Source organism: Anser brachyrhynchus (genome assembly GCF_964034855.1).
Source record: "Anser brachyrhynchus genome assembly, chromosome: 3".
Taxonomy (NCBI): Eukaryota; Metazoa; Chordata; class Aves; order Anseriformes; family Anatidae; genus Anser; species Anser brachyrhynchus.
This window is the reverse complement of record NC_137696.1, coordinates 110,382,182-110,399,041: the sequence shown is the minus strand read 5'-3', so window position 1 is coordinate 110,399,041 and position 16,860 is coordinate 110,382,182. Positions and strand designations below refer to the sequence as shown.

General features: G+C 43.6%; 2 protein-coding genes across 6 annotated transcripts in view; both read right to left on the bottom strand.

Moving 5' to 3' along the window:
* The window catches only part of GRHL1 (grainyhead like transcription factor 1), a 38,501-nt gene extending 35,246 nt beyond the window's left edge, over nucleotides 1–3,255 (bottom strand). The window contains exon 1 of one of the 3 annotated variants that reach the window (XM_080585477.1): nucleotides 2,095–3,255. In XM_080585477.1, the coding sequence (XP_080441603.1) occupies nucleotides 2,095–2,114 (20 nt within the window). In that variant the 5' untranslated portion in view covers nucleotides 2,115–3,255. Of the gene's footprint in view, nucleotides 1–1,669; nucleotides 1,880–2,094 lie in introns of those variants that run through there. The other 2 variants (XM_080585478.1, XM_080585476.1) reach the window with 2 other exon arrangements.
* Nucleotides 3,256–5,204: 1,949 nt separating this feature from the next.
* TAF1B (TATA-box binding protein associated factor, RNA polymerase I subunit B) overlaps nucleotides 5,205–16,860 on the bottom strand; it is a 55,548-nt gene continuing 43,892 nt past the window's right edge. For 2 of the 3 annotated variants that reach the window (XM_080585479.1, XM_080585481.1), the window contains exons 14-15: nucleotides 15,178–15,403; nucleotides 10,371–11,041 (exon numbers count right to left, since the gene is read on the bottom strand). In XM_080585479.1, coding sequence (XP_080441605.1) covers nucleotides 10,849–11,041; nucleotides 15,178–15,403 — 419 coding nt within the window. In that variant the 3' untranslated portion in view covers nucleotides 10,371–10,848. Of the gene's footprint in view, nucleotides 5,275–10,370; nucleotides 11,042–15,177; nucleotides 15,404–16,860 lie in introns of those variants that run through there. The other variant, XM_080585480.1, reaches the window with a different exon arrangement.

Below are 16,860 nucleotides of genomic sequence, written 5' to 3'. Positions count from 1 at the left end.
ACCACCTAGAAGATGATGATTAGTTACAGGCTACACGTGGAAAACTGGCCAGAGAGTCCTCAAAAGCCAACACAGCAGTGAGTTTTTCTGACAACGGAAGCCAAAAGATTTGCTGTCTGGTTACTGCTGAAGAGACGTGAGCCTAGCTTGAGTCAATGACAAGTTATAACTGGGAAAGAGAGAAAACCTTGGTTATTTCCTTGATGATGTAGTACGTTGAGAAACTGCATCTACTCTGAACATGTTGCTGTTGCTGCAAAGGAGAAAATGTCCAAGACTTGGACCTTCAGCCTATAACCGAAAGCGGGTCATGTTGGTGAAACATATGCTTCATCTTTAAAGTCAGATCAAGGTAACATTTTAAAAATCTGACTTTTTAGATGAGCTCAAACAGTTCTCCTTGCAGTGCAAGGACAACATTAGTTTGCTAGATTGGGTGGGACAGGGGACATTTGGATTTCCTCAAATAATCCAAGATTTTTAATCCAATAATCTTTAATAGATTGATAACAGTTTTTTTTTTTTTTAAAAAAGGCAAACAAACAAACACCAAAACACATCCTCACCACCATCATACCCCTTCCCCGGAAGATAAGGATTCTTTTCATCTGTTATTTACCCAGACGCATTCAGAGATTGAAATACACTACAAATACAAAAAGTTGTGAAATACAAAGTTGTGAAACGCTCTAATCACTATAATCAGCTTAGCACTATCCTGCATTTATCACCACCTTCTACCAAAAAGATTGCAAAGCACTTTGTAAATGATGCGTTCGATCCTTGATCGGTTACACAAGCAGTCCCTACACAAGCAGTCCCGCAGCTTCAATGGGACAGCTTGGCTGAGTTTAAGGCAGTTTAAGTGTGAGTTTCCAGGATTTATAAGAGCACTTTGTACCTATAAAACAGCATTGTATAGTTGGGGAAAAAAAGCAAACAACAAAAAAGAAGAGCTCTTCACCAAACCCTTTTCTAGGTCTTTGTAGGGATTTATGTGTGGACTGAAATATGTATGCCAAATTACAGATTGCTATCGTATCCGGGACATCCTGGAGGTCTCTTCCAACCTAGATGATTCTCTGATCCACCTTCTACCAAAGACTGCACAGCAAAAGACAAAGCTGAATGGTACAAGTTCCTCCTATTCTTATACAATGCGATGAAAGGAGCCTGGAATATCCACAGTAAGCGGGCAAGTCCTCAAGGCAAGTTACTTGCGAGAAAAAGGGAAGCGTCACGAGCGCTGCGCGATCCCTTTTACCCATCCTTGCTATGCCAGGAGCCGCGGGACTGCCAGCCCACCGAGCTGCTCCCCTCCTGCACGCCCACGGGAGGAGAAGGAAGGGGGAGAAGCAGGAGCACCGGCAGCTGGGACGGCCGCGAAGAAACCCAGCAAAAACCAAAAGCTGCCCGTTTCTCTGCCGTTTCCTCAGCGAGGAGCAGCACACGCTGCCCCACCGGCACCGTGCGGGGGGAATTACCTGCGGAGCCGGCAGTCAGCCAGCCCCTGCAGGAAAACGAGAGGGGGTTAAGGAGGGGGAAGCAAAGCTCAAAAAGCTTCTGCTCGCTCCCTGGCAGCGAAGGGGGGGGGTCGAAAATCCCCGAAATCCCCCCCCCCCCGACCCTAAGGAAACCGAGGGGATGAAGCGCGGGGCCGCGCCGTTACCTGCCGAAATCCACCTTCCCGGCGGGGTGCGCCTCGTAGAAGTCCATGGGGCCCGCTCACAGCCCCCAGCCGGGCATTGGGGAGGGTGTGTGAGGGAGGAAGGGGGGGAGGGGGGGGGCGCACACACCACACGCGGCGGAGCCCGCTCCCGGCAGCGCGGCCCCGCCGGCCGCCGCCCGGCATTTAAGGAGGAGGGGGGCGGCGGCTTGGGCAGGCTGGGCGGGACGGCCGCAGGGGTGTCCCCCCCCCCCTCATCCCCTCATCCCCTCACACACACACACACCCCACACACCCGGGGGCTCCCTTCCGCCATTTCGCGCCGCCCCGCCTCAGGTCGCTGCCCTAAGATGGAGGGGGGGGGGGGGCGCCCCCTGAGGGGCTTCTCCCCCCTCCCCCCCCGCCCCACAGGGACTTCCAGCACTCACTTGTCGTAGTCCTGGGTCATGTCTGGAGGAGGCAGCGGGCGGCAGAACTGGCCCGGCGGGTCGGGACGGGTCGGGACGGGTCGGAGCGGGACGGGACGGGACGGGAGGGCGCGGGGGCGAGCGGAGGGAGCAGCGCGCAGCCCGCCGCACCGACGGGTTTTGTCGGCTTTTCTCGCCCGCTCAGGTGGCGCCGCCGGCCGCAGGTGGACGGGCGCCGCGCGGGGCCTCCCATTGGCCGCCGAGGGCGGCGGGGAGGAGCCGGCGGCTCCCCATTGGGCGGCGGGGAGGGAGGGGGCGGGACCGCGGAGATGGTGCGGAGGGGACGGGCGGCGGCGGCGGCGGCCGCGCTGAGAGGAGGGGGAGGGATGGGCGCAAAGACGCGGGGTGGCCCGTCTTCACCCTGACAGGGCTGCTCGTGAGGTTTAAAAAGAAAAAAAAAAGTTCCCGAGGTTAAAAAAAAAAAAAAAAAAGTCTGTTCCTGAGATTCCTGAGGTAAAAAAAAAAAGGCGCTTCCTGAAGTAAAAAGTCAGTTCCCGGGGAAAATAAATAAATAAAAAGCCGTTCCTGAGGTAAAAAAATGCCGTTCCTGAGGTAAAAAGTCCGTTCCTGAGGAAAATAAATAAATAAAAAGCCGTTCCTGAGGTAAAAAATGCCGTTCCCGAGGAAAATAAATAAATAAAAAGCTGTTCTTGAGTTAAAAAAAGGCCGTTCCTGAAGTAAAAAGTCCCTTCCCGAGGAAAATAAATAAACAAAAAGCCGTTCCTGAGGTAAAAAGTCCGTTCCCGAGGTAAATAAATAAATAAAAAGCCGTTCTTGAGATAAAGTCTGTTCCCGAGGTAAATAAATAAATAAATAAATAAAAAGGCCGTTCCCGAGGAAAATAAATAAATAAAAAGCTGTTCCTGAGGTAAAAAAAAAAAAAAGTCCGTTCCCGAGGAAAATAAATAAATAAAAAACCGTTCCTGAGCTAGATAAGTAAATAAAAAGCCGTTCTTGAGGTAAAAAGGGCCGTTCCTGAGGTAAAAATAAATAAATAAATAAATAAAAAGCCGTTCCTGAGGTAAAAAAAGTTCGTTCCTGAGGAAAATAGATAAATAAATAAGCCGTTCTTGAGGTTTTAACGGCCGTTCCTGAGGTAAATAAATAAATAAAAAGGCCGTTCCTGAGGTAAAAAGCGCCTTTCCCCCGCGCTGCCCCCCGGCGGCTCGACCCCACCGCCCCCCTCGGGGCCAGGTTTCCCTCCTCCCTCCCGCCCCGCTCCCCCCGCGACTTTCCGCACTAAAACCCCTTTTTCAGGAAAAGTCCTTAAAGACGGAACAATTCGCCACTGCCCCGGTACGGCGGACCCCAAGGACGCAGCAGCCCTCGAGCTGGGCGCAGGGGTGGAGGGAAGGGGCGGCTGAGGACGGAGTTAACGCTGCTGAAGCCTCGGGCTGACAGCGGGGCGACCCTACGGGTACATGGGTACGTCCAGCGGGGGCACACCGACATAAATCGGCAAATCTTGAGTTTCTCCTTGAGAAATAAGGGTGGGAGGCTGCCTGTTGAAGTAACAAGCTGAATCAAACCCCATGCAGCAGCCACGCTATCTATCACATGTCAAGATGCTTCAGATAACTACTGTAATTTAAAAGCGTGTATACTAATAAGAGGTCTCTCTTCTAGGTCAAAATCTCTTCCCTATTTGTACAGGACATACTCCAATGCAAAATTACAGAAGGACAATTCAAGCAGCCAACCGAGGGAAATATGAAACTAAAGGGAACAAACTTTCACTAAGGGTCTAATTCTGGAAGTTGCTTAATATCCTCCGACTGGATTACAACTAGCGTTCTAGAAACAAAATGCTTTGTTTGGATCTGCAAACATTGGCAATAGGATGGCAAAAGATAAATATTGCTATCTGGGTAGGATCTCGCTCTACAAAGTGAAATGAACTGACTTGAATTGTTCTTCATGACATGCAATAAAAGCTATTCTGTATTTTTAAACCGTTTTAAAATCTAGTTCTAGATTACGCAGAAGATGTAATTTCTTACCTGCTTGCACTTATGAAAAAGTGCTATCATCAATTAAGATGTCAGGAAATCACATTTTTCCAAACAAGTAAAACTTGCTTTGTTTCCAACATAAATTACACAACCAGCTCAGAATTAGAAGTATTGGAAAGGGCTGCTAACTTTCTCAGCTGTTATTTGCCCATAACGCTCTCTGTTCTTAGAGCTCGGGGATGTGCACGCGCGATCACCGCTTTTTGGCACACGTGCACACTTTTCATTAACACCAAAATACGGTCCTACCCTGTAGCTCTCAGTGACCCAGATGCAGTGTGCCTTGAAGTTCAGTCACCTGCTTACATTGCACCCCAATTGCTGAAATCTTAGTAATATGCCGTGCTTGGCATTTCCACTTTACTAAAGTTTGCCGAGGCTTTATTCCAAACAAATCAAAGCTGGTGCCTCTGCAAAAGAGTCTGCTTTTCTTAACAGCCTGATTCACGGATGAAAATTTAGTTATCGACATGGCAATCACTTCCACATTCAGGAGACAATGATACAAACACCGGATTGTGACACCACTGACTAATCTGCCGGTCACAATCTAGACTCTGTAACACCACTGGTAGGTGTATTTCTGTGATGTCACTAACCCGATTGCATCATCACTGGATAAAATCAGGCAAGAAGCACAAAGGGATTGAGGAGGGCTTTGGTTTGGGCACGAAGCCATCCCAACCTGATGTGGCAGCACTCTGGCAGGACTTCCCTTGCCTTGTGCTGACTGGCGTTCGCTCCAACTGCTTCCCTCACGCAGCCCTTTCACCTCCGTGTCACTGCTCTCCTCCACCTCTTATGCCCTCCCCTTTACCTTTTCCTCTTCCTCAGTCCTGCCTTCAGCGCTCTCCTTCCCTTCCTCATGCATTCATTTCCTGTTAAGTGAATTCCCACTCAAAACACATAAAGAACCCCACAGAACCCACACACCATTTGCAACCATCCGGCTGAGCGCTGTCTCAGCGTGCTCATCCGTTTCCCTATTGTCTTTTGACATCACTCTTGAGAGAAATCGGGAGTTATTCTGGACGAGGATCACCCACTGTTAAGACTTACCTAACCAATAAGGCTCTATAAGTTCGTACGTGATAATTATCATCTTCGTGCACCGGCCATTCATTCACACCTGTGTAACAAACAAGTTGCATCAAATTTGTAACAGTATTTTTGATTTCGCAAAACACAGCAGGCAGTCAAGACAAGATGCTTTCTACTTCATCCAAACCCCTGAGACGCTGGAGCCAAGCTGCAGATCTGGCTGTAAGGAGCACCAAATCTTCTATACTTCACTGCACGGCCCACCAGGCAAGCTCTTCTTTTCTGCATTAGGCCATATGGTCACCGACGATACAGCTGGAGAAGTAAGCCCACAGCTAACCACTGACCCCCGCAGAAATAACCCGAAGGAGTCAAAGGGATGAAAAGAAAGAAAAGCCCAGGCAGAAGTTCATGAACTCACCAGGAAGTGAGGTCAAGCAGGCGCAAAGGAAAGGAAGAGGCAAACAAGTGGACAAGGAAAAGGAAGGTGGAAATGCCTTGTAGGAGAACGATGGGGAAAAAGGAGTAAAGAAATAAATGAAAGCTCAATGCATGAAATACAGAAGAGGAAAGTGTTGGCTTTTCAGTCATATCCCTATATGCAATCTTTCCAGCATTCCTTAAAAATCTCATTTTCCCTTTAATTCTGTATTTAGCCTTAAAAATAACATAGAAACTGTTCGCAGAAAGCAGACCATTCAGGGCCAGGAGATGCAGGTCCACTCTGACATGCCTACCACATAAATGAGCCAAATTTGCAGAAGCCTACATACAAAAAGAAGTCAACCTGAAGTCTAGAATTTTATATCGACAATAAAACCTTTGGCTAGCCAGTCTTACTGAACGTCTCTCATCCCTATAAAGCACTTCCTTTGGATTTAACTCCTTTGTACATACACCCTACTATACGGGGTGAGAGCGATGTAGCAAGAGGACAGCGCGTGCAGCTCGTTACCTGCATACTGTTCTCTGCCTAATCCGCTTTGCTCCACAGCACAGCCAGCACTCAGCTGCCCAGCCAGGAGCTACAAACGGCACGGAGCTCAGAGACGAGCCTCCCTTCAGTCAACAAAATGTTTTGTCACGGTCTTGTGCCGAAGTAGCACACCTCACTGCGCTGATGAGCGTCCCTCGCAGCCTAACAGAGCGGGTTGCCTGCGGCTGGGAGAGGGCCGGTCACCAGCGCTGCCTCCAGGGACCGTGCTCCGAGTCCTGCTGAGAAGCACAGGAACCAGCCCGGGCGCAGGCTTCGTGGAGCTTGCCTCTTCACCGGGAACTCGCTCACCACCTCGGCAGCCTCACACGCCAGCCTCGGCTGCTGTGCCACTGCGATATAGTTTTGGATGAGCAAAGCCACTGCTAGGACAACAAGGAGGTCTTGGATCAGATACAGAATGCTTCTCCAGTACAGAGCAGCCACGTGAGACTGTCAGAGGAGTTGGCTTGTATTTTCTTTTAAAGCCGCCTGGGTTACTGCCAGATGCAGGCTGTAGATGCTGGCGAGCGGGGAGGAGCGTTCTGGCTCTCAAAACGCCGCCACTAGCAGTTGTACGAGGGCAGCTATAACCTCACGTGAGGACACCAGCATTCGTCATCCCGCGTTCTGCCAGTCCTTACTCAGTCTCTCGTTCAGCGCACGCAGCGCTGAGGAAAGCTTTCATCTCTGCCAGTTCCCACATCTTGGCATTCCCTTCGTGCTCTCCCTCGTGTAATCTGGCCAGGAGCAAAGGAGCTTCACACGCAAGGAGCAATGAGACCAATGACCGCGGAGGAGATGCTGGAAAGCGAGCATTGTGCTTTTAGTGTGGACAAAGCACCGAGGCACTTTACTTTGGCCAACCTGCATGCTATCATGCTCAGCCAGGAAATTTATGACCATATGTACTGGGAAACCCATTTGGTTTTGGATCAAAATCTTGAACAAAGCTATCCTGAGTCTTCTGTGCCTCTGAAGCAGCATAAAACTTACTCAACCTGACACAGGGAAGGGATGGATTAGCCACGGGGCAGACAGCTATCCAGGGACTTTACATTTTTAAGACTTTCCCAGAAGGCTCGTAGGTCCCAGCCCTTTTGCTCCCAGCTGGCCCTGCAAAAACATCCTCTTGACAACTTTCCATAAACACCCTAAAATGACTTTTCAGGACCATCAGCAAATCTTGGTCATCCACAAAGGGAGAAAAGCCAGCATTAAGCATTCAGAAGACACTTCTGAGCTTCCCAGGAAGTTATGAGAAGCCAGTTTTCACTGCGTTGCCTGCAACGCTGCACGAAGCTTTCCCAAATCTCCTTAACACCATTGTTTCAGGGGACATCCAAATAATAGCCTAGGAAAGACGTAATTACAGTGAGGCCCATACAACACACTACTGACAATATATTGAACTAGCATTGCTTACAGGCGTGTAACCTTGCTGATTCTCATTTCTCTTGTTAAATCAGGCTCAGAGCCCTCGCTCAATGCAAGTGGTTAAGGAGAAAGCCAAACACCTCTCCTTCATGCCTGGAAAATTATAAAAAATTTGAAAAGAAAAAAGGTACGTGGCAGACTAAGTTGATATTGAGAATGCAAACACACCAAGGCAGTGAAAAGACAGTAAAATTCCAATTCTGTTGGAGACTAACTTTCAAAGAAAATTAGACGCCTATCATATTTCTCCAAGGAATCAATAGAAAGGTTGCATTATTGAAGAAAATTCATAAAGTAAGGTTACATTTGTACTCTTGATAGAAAAAACAGCATGTTAAAGTATAATACGCAAACTGGGAAAAAAATAAATTCACTTTAGAAGGCACATCAAGGTCTCAGAATAACTGATACGCTATTGTCTAAGTTAGTAATTATTCAGCTATTCAAAATCTTCTCAATACATATTTAAAATTTCAATCTAAAAAAGCACTTCGTTTTAACCTTGCTTGGAGACTTGAATTTCCCCCGGGAGAAGTACAAAAAGGCCCGTATCAGAAAGCTGAGCTTTCCTTGGCCGTTTTCAGCAAACAGTTACCGGAAGGAGCTGCAAGGTGAAAGCAGATAGAAGAGGTGGTGGGAACTGCTGGGCTGCGGCAGACACCCTGCCCTTCAGCCGTCTGCTCAACCAGCACAGCTCCGCCTCGGGCTCATATTAACTGGACTCCAAGCAGTTGTCCCCGGAGAGCTCGGCTACACTCCGCTGAAGATAAGGCACTCTCGTGGTGGCTCCTCAGCTTCTTAAACATCACTACTCAAGCGTAAGTGCCGATTGATTAAGCTGGATTGAACTACCATTAAGTATTTCAGAGGCACACCCTTTTCTCTTAAATCTGCCTCTTCACCTATGTGTCCAGAAGGCACATGGCTGTTGATGATTAATTGCAAGCTTTATTCCAGTTTATTAAAGTACAACTTTAATTTATTCTAACATCCAAGGGAGCTTTGTTACATTTGTAACAATGTAACAATGAGTACGGTATTTTTAATTTATGAAGCTGAGATTTTACTACTACAGTAGTTTTAAAAGAAAGGTGTACCTATAATTAAGAAGTGCACAAGTCTTTCAAATGAAGACTTCTGAATTAAATTAAGCCTTTATGTATATAAAGTGTCTTTTAGATAGGTAATTCAGAACTTTAGCAAATACTATAGTATAACGAATGGGATACTTTCAGGAGTTTGAGGAAACGCTGTTAATACACGCTGTTAATGCTTTCACATTTCCGTCAATTTTTAACTGACGCAAATAGACCCAGAACAAGAACAAAGAATAATTTTTCTAAATATTTACAAACTTCAGTAATTCGCTCAGGTGAGGTTAAGTATAATAAATAACAGCTAATTTTAAAATAAAAACATGAGATCTGATTCAAATTGGTACATTCTGACTCCATTAGTGTAATTATCAGTTCAAGAGACGTCCAAAGTCTTGAGGTAGCTAGCACAACATGGCAATACGCTCTGAACTCTATCACTTAGGAAATATTTAACACAAACTACAGGTAACAACTCAGCCTGTACTCTTTCCCCCACCAAACACGGGTTAGCTTCGTGTTGCTAAAAGCATACTTTCTCATCTGCACGTCACAGTCACTTTATGGGACCACGGCTCTAAATCCGTTCTACAAGAACTGCCTAAAATGTCTAAAAAAGTAAAAACTTTCACCTAAATGGTATCATCTTTTCTGTCACCTCTAATCAGGACACCATGCTCTACTCTACTGAGCCAGTGAAGCTTTCGTGGCTTGCCAGCATTTCCAAATAACTCTTACAACTTACTTTTAATAGCCTGCCCGCCCTCCCTTCCACACATTCCTGTCTGCTCTACCTGTGCTTGAAATACTGCTTTATCGCTTTGCTTCAGGTGGGTAGGGCAGCACGTCTCCTCTCCTATCATTCATTCATTCACCTGCTCCCAGTTCTTAGACAACAGTTTCACAGATTGAACTGCAACAAATTTGAAACCCTTCCATCACACTTAGGCTACTCACTGAGCTGATTACCTTCTCGGATTACATCTCACTGAAGCCCAAGCCTTGCTCAGGAAGGAAGCTATTACTAAAATAAAACAAAATTTTAAAAAAGTCTGCAGACAGCATTTTTCTTGTCCACGATACCGCCTGGGATCAGCTGGTGATTTTGTGATTGATCAAGTATATTTGGCAACTTTGGTACTTTGTGCTGACAGATGGAGTTACGGAATTTTGTTTCGTTCAACTGAAGGCAGCATTATTCAGCTGTGTATCTACCCAGCATATCTCTGTTCAACATATGTATATGTTATGGTGTCTTTAATGTAGTCGTAGCACCCAACTTCATTTACACATTGTCTGGGATAGTTGGAAAACACAGTGCATACATAAGATTGAGCATGAGAAACGGGTAGAATGGCTGAGGCGCAAGCTGCTGCATTTTAAAGTGATCAGAAGAAATGAAGTGCGGCTCAAAAGAGTAGCATTGCAAAAGAAGAATGACGGGAGGACCTGGCAGCTACTGCTGTACAAGAAAAAGGATGGGGAGTTCCAGGCATAAAAGCAGCTGCAAAAGCTGTGAAGCCTGGAGTGGAACACGGACCCAAAAGGCGTTAGCTTGAATGAGAGGCTCAGGCACAGCAAGAGACTGGGAGATACTCAGGATGCAAAGAAATGTTGAAAGCAGTGCCAGAATTGCTGCAGAACAGACCATTTAGGAACAAAGACTAAACAACTCACTGCAGTGAAAACATCAACCACCCGCTCCTTTTATTTGTTAACACGCTATTTCAAAACAAAGTAAACATTACTTCCTAGAAATATATTTGCTGTCATACAAGTCGGTAAAAAAAAAGAGTAGCATTTTAATTGCAAAATCTTACAATGCAATTAGATGCCAACGTGCTGTCCAGTACACTTGAAGCATGTAAAATTATGTGGAAAAAATGGCAATTTCATAGCTTCCTGTTGGCTCTGTTGCAAAGTGAGGAAATAAATCTTGGTAAACAGTTTCCTTGGTAACTCTCCCAGTTGGAAACCAGTGACTGACTTAAATTACCGATGAAGTGACACTACAGCCGCAGTGCAGTGGCAGAGCTCAGCACTACGACCTTAACAGGTTTCTATGCAGGAAACAGGAACATCGGTAGTGTAGATGTGATACCCCGGTTCGGGATCAAACCAATTCACACAGCTTTAATACTATTATATTTAGGTCTCTTTACTTCCTTAAGCCTGTGTTGTATTTTGGCTTTTTAGAGAGTTTTTTATTAAAAAGTTTGTGTTCTATCACACACACCTCTTCATGGATATAAGAGGGCTGTATCCTCAGAAGAAAGGAGAATAGCCTTAGCACAAAATGGTAACTCTGGGGAAAGTCCACTTCTTTATAGTGAGCCAGATGACCACACAATCTGAAAAGAAAGAAAGGAAATATATCAAATTCTACTTAGAGGAAAATTCCAACATCTTATCAACTGCCTAAGTCACAATTCTTGTCTACAATGTCAGTTCTGTCCAGAAGAAACTTAAAGGACTGGCCCAAGATATGTCAGAGATGGTACAGAAGCATTAAGAAGTAAAAACATGCATAGCTTCTTGCCCTATGAATTAGGATCATCCCGCACCAGACAAGAAATGCGTTTTTTGCCTTTCAGCATGACGTTGAACCAGTGCTCTTTTTACCAGCATTCAGCACATGTAGCGAAGTGTGAACTGGGCTACCTCAACCTAGTTTTAAAACTGCCAAGACCATCCAGTGCAGAAACCCCAAGCTCTTTTTTTCTCTTCCTATTTGCACCTATCTCCCTACGGTCCCCTCTCCTCTTGCTGCCACTATGCCATGCAACGGTAACCCATCCAGTTCTTGTCCGCTGCCTTTGTGTGCTAAACATGGAATACCCGCCTAAAAACACGAGAGGAAAGCTAAGCTCACGTCACTCGAGTAATATAGGAAGCACTGGAGCATAACATTGGCCGTGTTGACAAAAAGTAATTAGTGCTATAGCAGCCTTCTGCTTAATTATTTTGTAGCCGTTGTGGCAACAATTTTAAGGGAAATGAGGAGTTTCACTGCTGAAGTGTGTAATGAAAACAGCAGACTGGACTTGCTAGTAAGAAGCGCCAAACACACCCAGCCAAAGATGACGGAGGACGCACAGCGTAGATAGTTCAATTGCATCACTATTGCTTGGTTCAGCAATTTAGGCTGGAAAAATAACCTGTTAAGCCCAGATTTGCTTTTATTAAGAACAGAGAGTTTAAAGTAGCATAAAATCCAGCTGCTTCAATTAAAAAAACCCAACACTTTACATTCACACGAGGATTCAGGTGCTATTAGCTGTATAAATCCTATGCAGCCTCCGGTTTACTACGTGTTGCCCTGGGACGTGGAGAAGCAGAGTTTAAATTTCCCCTCTGTCTGATTCAGAGCAGCGGTCTTAAATATTCACCAGAACAAGGACTGGAACCTGTCTGTCCCAATTTTTATGGGCAAGCGTGCTAATTACTAGACTATAGAGTCATTTGCTCGCTCCCTCTGGCCCAAAAAAATATTTACATTTTACCTCAAACTGGAGGAACAGATAGACCCGTCCTGGAGTACCATGAAAGTCACACTTCGGGGAACAAAGTCTTTGTTTAAATCCTCCCGAAGCTTGGCAGATTGGAAATCTGAAACCAGGTCTCTCTCACCGTGGGTCCCATGGTCTGCCCGACAGATTCTGTCCTCATGCTGCCCAAAAGCTGCCAGCGACCTCTTACAAAAGCTGGTTTTAAACTTTTCATTTCAGCAGTGTCAGAAGGAACCAGCTGGCTCCACAACCCCACCCAAAGCTTTGCTAAGTTCAAGCGTCACTTATAAGTGGTGTTGGTTGAACCAAATCTGCATTTTTTGGCTAATATAAATTTAAACATTTTGTGACACCCTCGTCTTAACCCCAAGTTTCAGCACTTACAATTCTTGAGGGCAATTCAGTTGTCAGAGCTCATTTTCTAATGGGGGTGGAGGGGAATGATGCTGTATGTTCTTAGGCAAAACGTGCCTGAGAATCCATCAATACTGTAAAGCACCTGCTCCACTAATTGGAGTTACACTTTTCACAAGAGTCCCTAAAGACAACAGACATGCACACACACACTTTTGCTCCATTTTGTGTTCTTTCTGTGCTATTTACACTAAGAGCACCTCTAAAGAGCTAAAAAATTTCCAAGGGATTTTAAATTTAGATGTAATAAGGGAAAAGCCTATCTATCTTTCTCAACGCTTCTCACACGTAATACTTTATCATATATCATCTCAAAATAGTCATATACCCAATTACTTTAGAATTCAGCTTAAAAAATAAACCTCTAAAATATAAGAAAATGAAAAGAACATTTTACCAATCAGTTTACCGCCCTCAGCTTTGCCCATGCTGGAACCACACTTTAGTCCTACAGCTAAAGCATTCCAGCAGTCCCAGTCAGACCACGCTGATTTTTAGAGATTTCGTATCTTTGTTTTTCGTTCTCTTATACATACACACACTTGCATAGGATAAAACCCCATATCTGAGGGAGTAGATGTTATTTTCCAAAGTTAACTAAGTGTCAGGTGTATAATTAACTACTTGCATTGCAAATGATATAATGGGAAATTTAACCGGTAAGAATTTAAATTCAAATCTTGCTTTATGAAAGCTATGACAGTTTGCCATTAACATTTTAATACATTACATATGAAAATGCAGGCTTAAAAACAGACTTTGCATGAAAAGATTATTCACGCAAACATACACCGAAATATCCACTCATTCCGTGTGTATATAAGATTTACGCAAATTTGTGGTAAAAAGGATTATTACCTCTCCTCCCTTAAAAAAAAAAAGGCCCCCAAAAAAAGCTTCTTATTCATACAAAAGAATGAATCCATACAACCAAAGCTCTTGTAATATAACACTGTGTTTACATTATTCCAACCCATTTCTGTCACGGTGGATATGTGAAAGGCAATGTGAAAAGGAAAATAAAGATAAGCAAATAAATCCGCTAAAAGAAAAGACGGCATACAGGTAAAAGCCAGTTATTTTCAAGGGGAATATTTAATGTTTTAAAAATCAGAAATGTATCGCTAAGATTTTGTAGGGCCTATTGCTCTCTTTAGCATGACATTTAGAAGTGTATATCAGATAAAGATTTAAGATGTTCAACACACATTCAACAACACACAAATGAAAACTCATTTCACATTAATGTACCCAACCTCCTTTCCAAAAAAAAAACCAAAAACACACAAAACCCCACATTGCACACATGAGAAATTCAGGAGAATCCATCTGCAAAGTTCTTTTTTCTTCTTCCCCAGTGATATCCACCATACAGTGGTCTTCTGGATTAGGATTTCATGGTATGACCAATGGCAGAACCAAAACCTGGCACACAAACCAGAAGCCTTATCTACAACACCAAGGGAGCTCAGGAGAAGCATTATTTTAGATATTTCCTGCTCCTTGGAGTAATGCTATGAACTCCTGCATTCTCTTGGCAGGTCCTTTGCTCTCTGTCACTGGCCTGCCCTGGCTCTCTGCCTGTACCCACCAAGTAGAGTCGTCCCCCCCCAAGTTTTTGCAGAATTTTACACAAGTGGAAGGTATTAAAGGACGAGTGAGAAGTGTGACACAAACCAGGCAGACAGTGAAATATTCATATAACCTTGCACAAGGCCGGCTAAACTGGGCTATAAAGGACCTAAAGAGCAAGGAGAATTAAAGTAAATGACTATACTAACAAATAGCATCATTGTTCTGATATACCCTTAGTTGAACAAATAAATAAATAAATTCCCTTTAATTTGTGAAGTCAGGATTTGGGGACAGTTCTCTAGTAAAGACGGACATTAAACATTTTTAATAATAAGCACAAGACGTTTCCTTTTCCCAGATTTCTTACTTTACTTTTCCAATCTGCTTGCAAAAACAGCTTAGAGGAAGTAGTGATCGAGTCCTCTTCATTCCCAGTCATTTTATTTTTAGGTATATTTTGAAGGCATTAACTAGCTATTTATTTGAACTCTGAGTGCTAATTTTAACATGAAGTTTTTATTAAGACCACCAAAGAAAAAAAAAAAGGCAAGAGAGTGATTTAGAAACACTATTTTCCATGCTTTTTGGGGCTCAGAGGAGAGAGGAATGGAAGCTTTCCCATTCTCTTAAGAGCGGTGGTGCAATAGTTTCTAAAATACTACAAAGACGGAAGCGTGGTGAATATTTCTATCTAGCTGCTACTCTTGCCATGTGACTCTACTTGTTGATTTTGTCTCATCTCCTCTCTTCTCAAAAGCTCGCTTTGATCACTCTTCATATTACAATGTCTACTCTCAATCCAAGACTAACCCTTCCGCACACACCCCTTTCTACAAATGATTTTAAATATATGTGAAGACATAGTTGTATACACACCCCATATTCGTCATTTGGAAAGAAAAAAATATAGATATATGTATATACACACATGGTACTTTCCTGTCAGGAGATTTTTCCAAAAGGTATTTAAGGAAAATTTGAATACTTACTTTTCAGGACATAGTCTAGTTGTGCACAGCCAATAGTCAGGGTTGATGGTTGTAAGTAAACCGTTTTTTTCTTGCAAAATTCCCTTCAGGCTATGCCCATGAAAACAAGTTCCATCTGTGTTTTCTTCAGACCAACTTAACTGAAAACTTGAAGGATTTGGCCTTTCAGCAGGTCGCACTGAACCAGACAGCTTGCCAAACTGATTTTGCAAGTTCACAACCATCTCTGTACAAATAGAAACAAACAAGGGAAAAAAAAAAGCAAAAGTATTAAGTGTTGGAGTACCCTTTAGAGGCGATTTAAAAAGGAATAAAATAGGGGTATTTGTACCTTTTTTTTTTTTAATTTTATTTTAAACCTCTACAAGGAATACTGAGAAAGCTTAGGGCTCTATTGTTCTTTCCTCCATTGCATTTAAAATTCAACTCTGCCATATGCTTTAGAAAAAGGTTTTGAAAGACGATTCGAAATGTCGTGTTCTTCATACCTAATGATAATAGTATGAGGGTCTTCCAAAAGCATTCCCCAGGTAAAGCCAGTAAAATCCATTTGATACTGCTGATACTATTACTCTTACAAAACACATATGCCAGGATGCCTTTCACTGTATTTACCTGGTCATATGCTATCACTTGGACTGGATAAGATTTATTGAATAGCTTCTTGTGTACCAGAATTAAGGAAACCTGGCTTCATACACATATGGATTTAAGGTTACACTTTTCATAGTGTAGATTTCAACTGGAAATAAAATAAATAATAATAAAAAAGACACACCACCTTTCTCCACTACTTGTGAAATACTCAGAAAAAAATCTAATATATGGTGTAAGAAAAAAAAAAATCACATCAAAATGTTTCTTCCTCTTAGTGAGAGCATTTTATGGGGTCTCTCTCTTCTCCCTACCTACCCTTTCAGAAGCCCACAGGAACAACTTTGAAATTTCTAAACACCGTCAAATGCACGTGAGAATGACAAACTTTCATACTTTACTGAGGCTGATGGACAGAGGAAAAGATGTTTTGATGATAGATCAGCACACACAACATGACCAAACAACCCTTTGTTTCCCTAGGATAACAAGCCAGCTAAAAAACACTGTTGTTGGAACTCCAGGTTCTTTTTATGATCTGTATCTGAGTAAACTCATTCGTAAATTGGAAAAAGGCAGGAAAGATATCCTAAAGTGATTCAAGGAATGGGAGGCTTATCTTGCAAGACAAAAGAAAAGCTTTCCTAAAATCAACCACCACCACCATCCACTACCAACCCCCCTGAACCCCCCCCAAAAAAAAAAGAAAAAAAAAAAGAAAAAAAGAAAAGAAAAAAAGAAAAGAAATGAACATTTTTGAAACCTATACCTGACATACAAGTATATGCTAAATGCCAGAAGGGTAAAAAACTGCTACAGGTAAAGGAAACTTTCAGAACAAGAAACATGCAATCTGTCCAGAAATAACCAGCCAAAAGTACAAAATGTTTAACACCAGCAGAAGGACAGTTCTAGAGCACTCTCTGCATAGGTATTTAGGTATTCATCATCTCTGCTATTTAACATTGTTTTACGATGAATCTTGCCCAGTCAAAATAGCACTATGGGAGAGTCTGCCTGCAGTAGTCAGTGGTAAAGCTCAGTAATCTATGTAGCTCAAAGAGAAACAGAACCAGATGGGGAATCCAG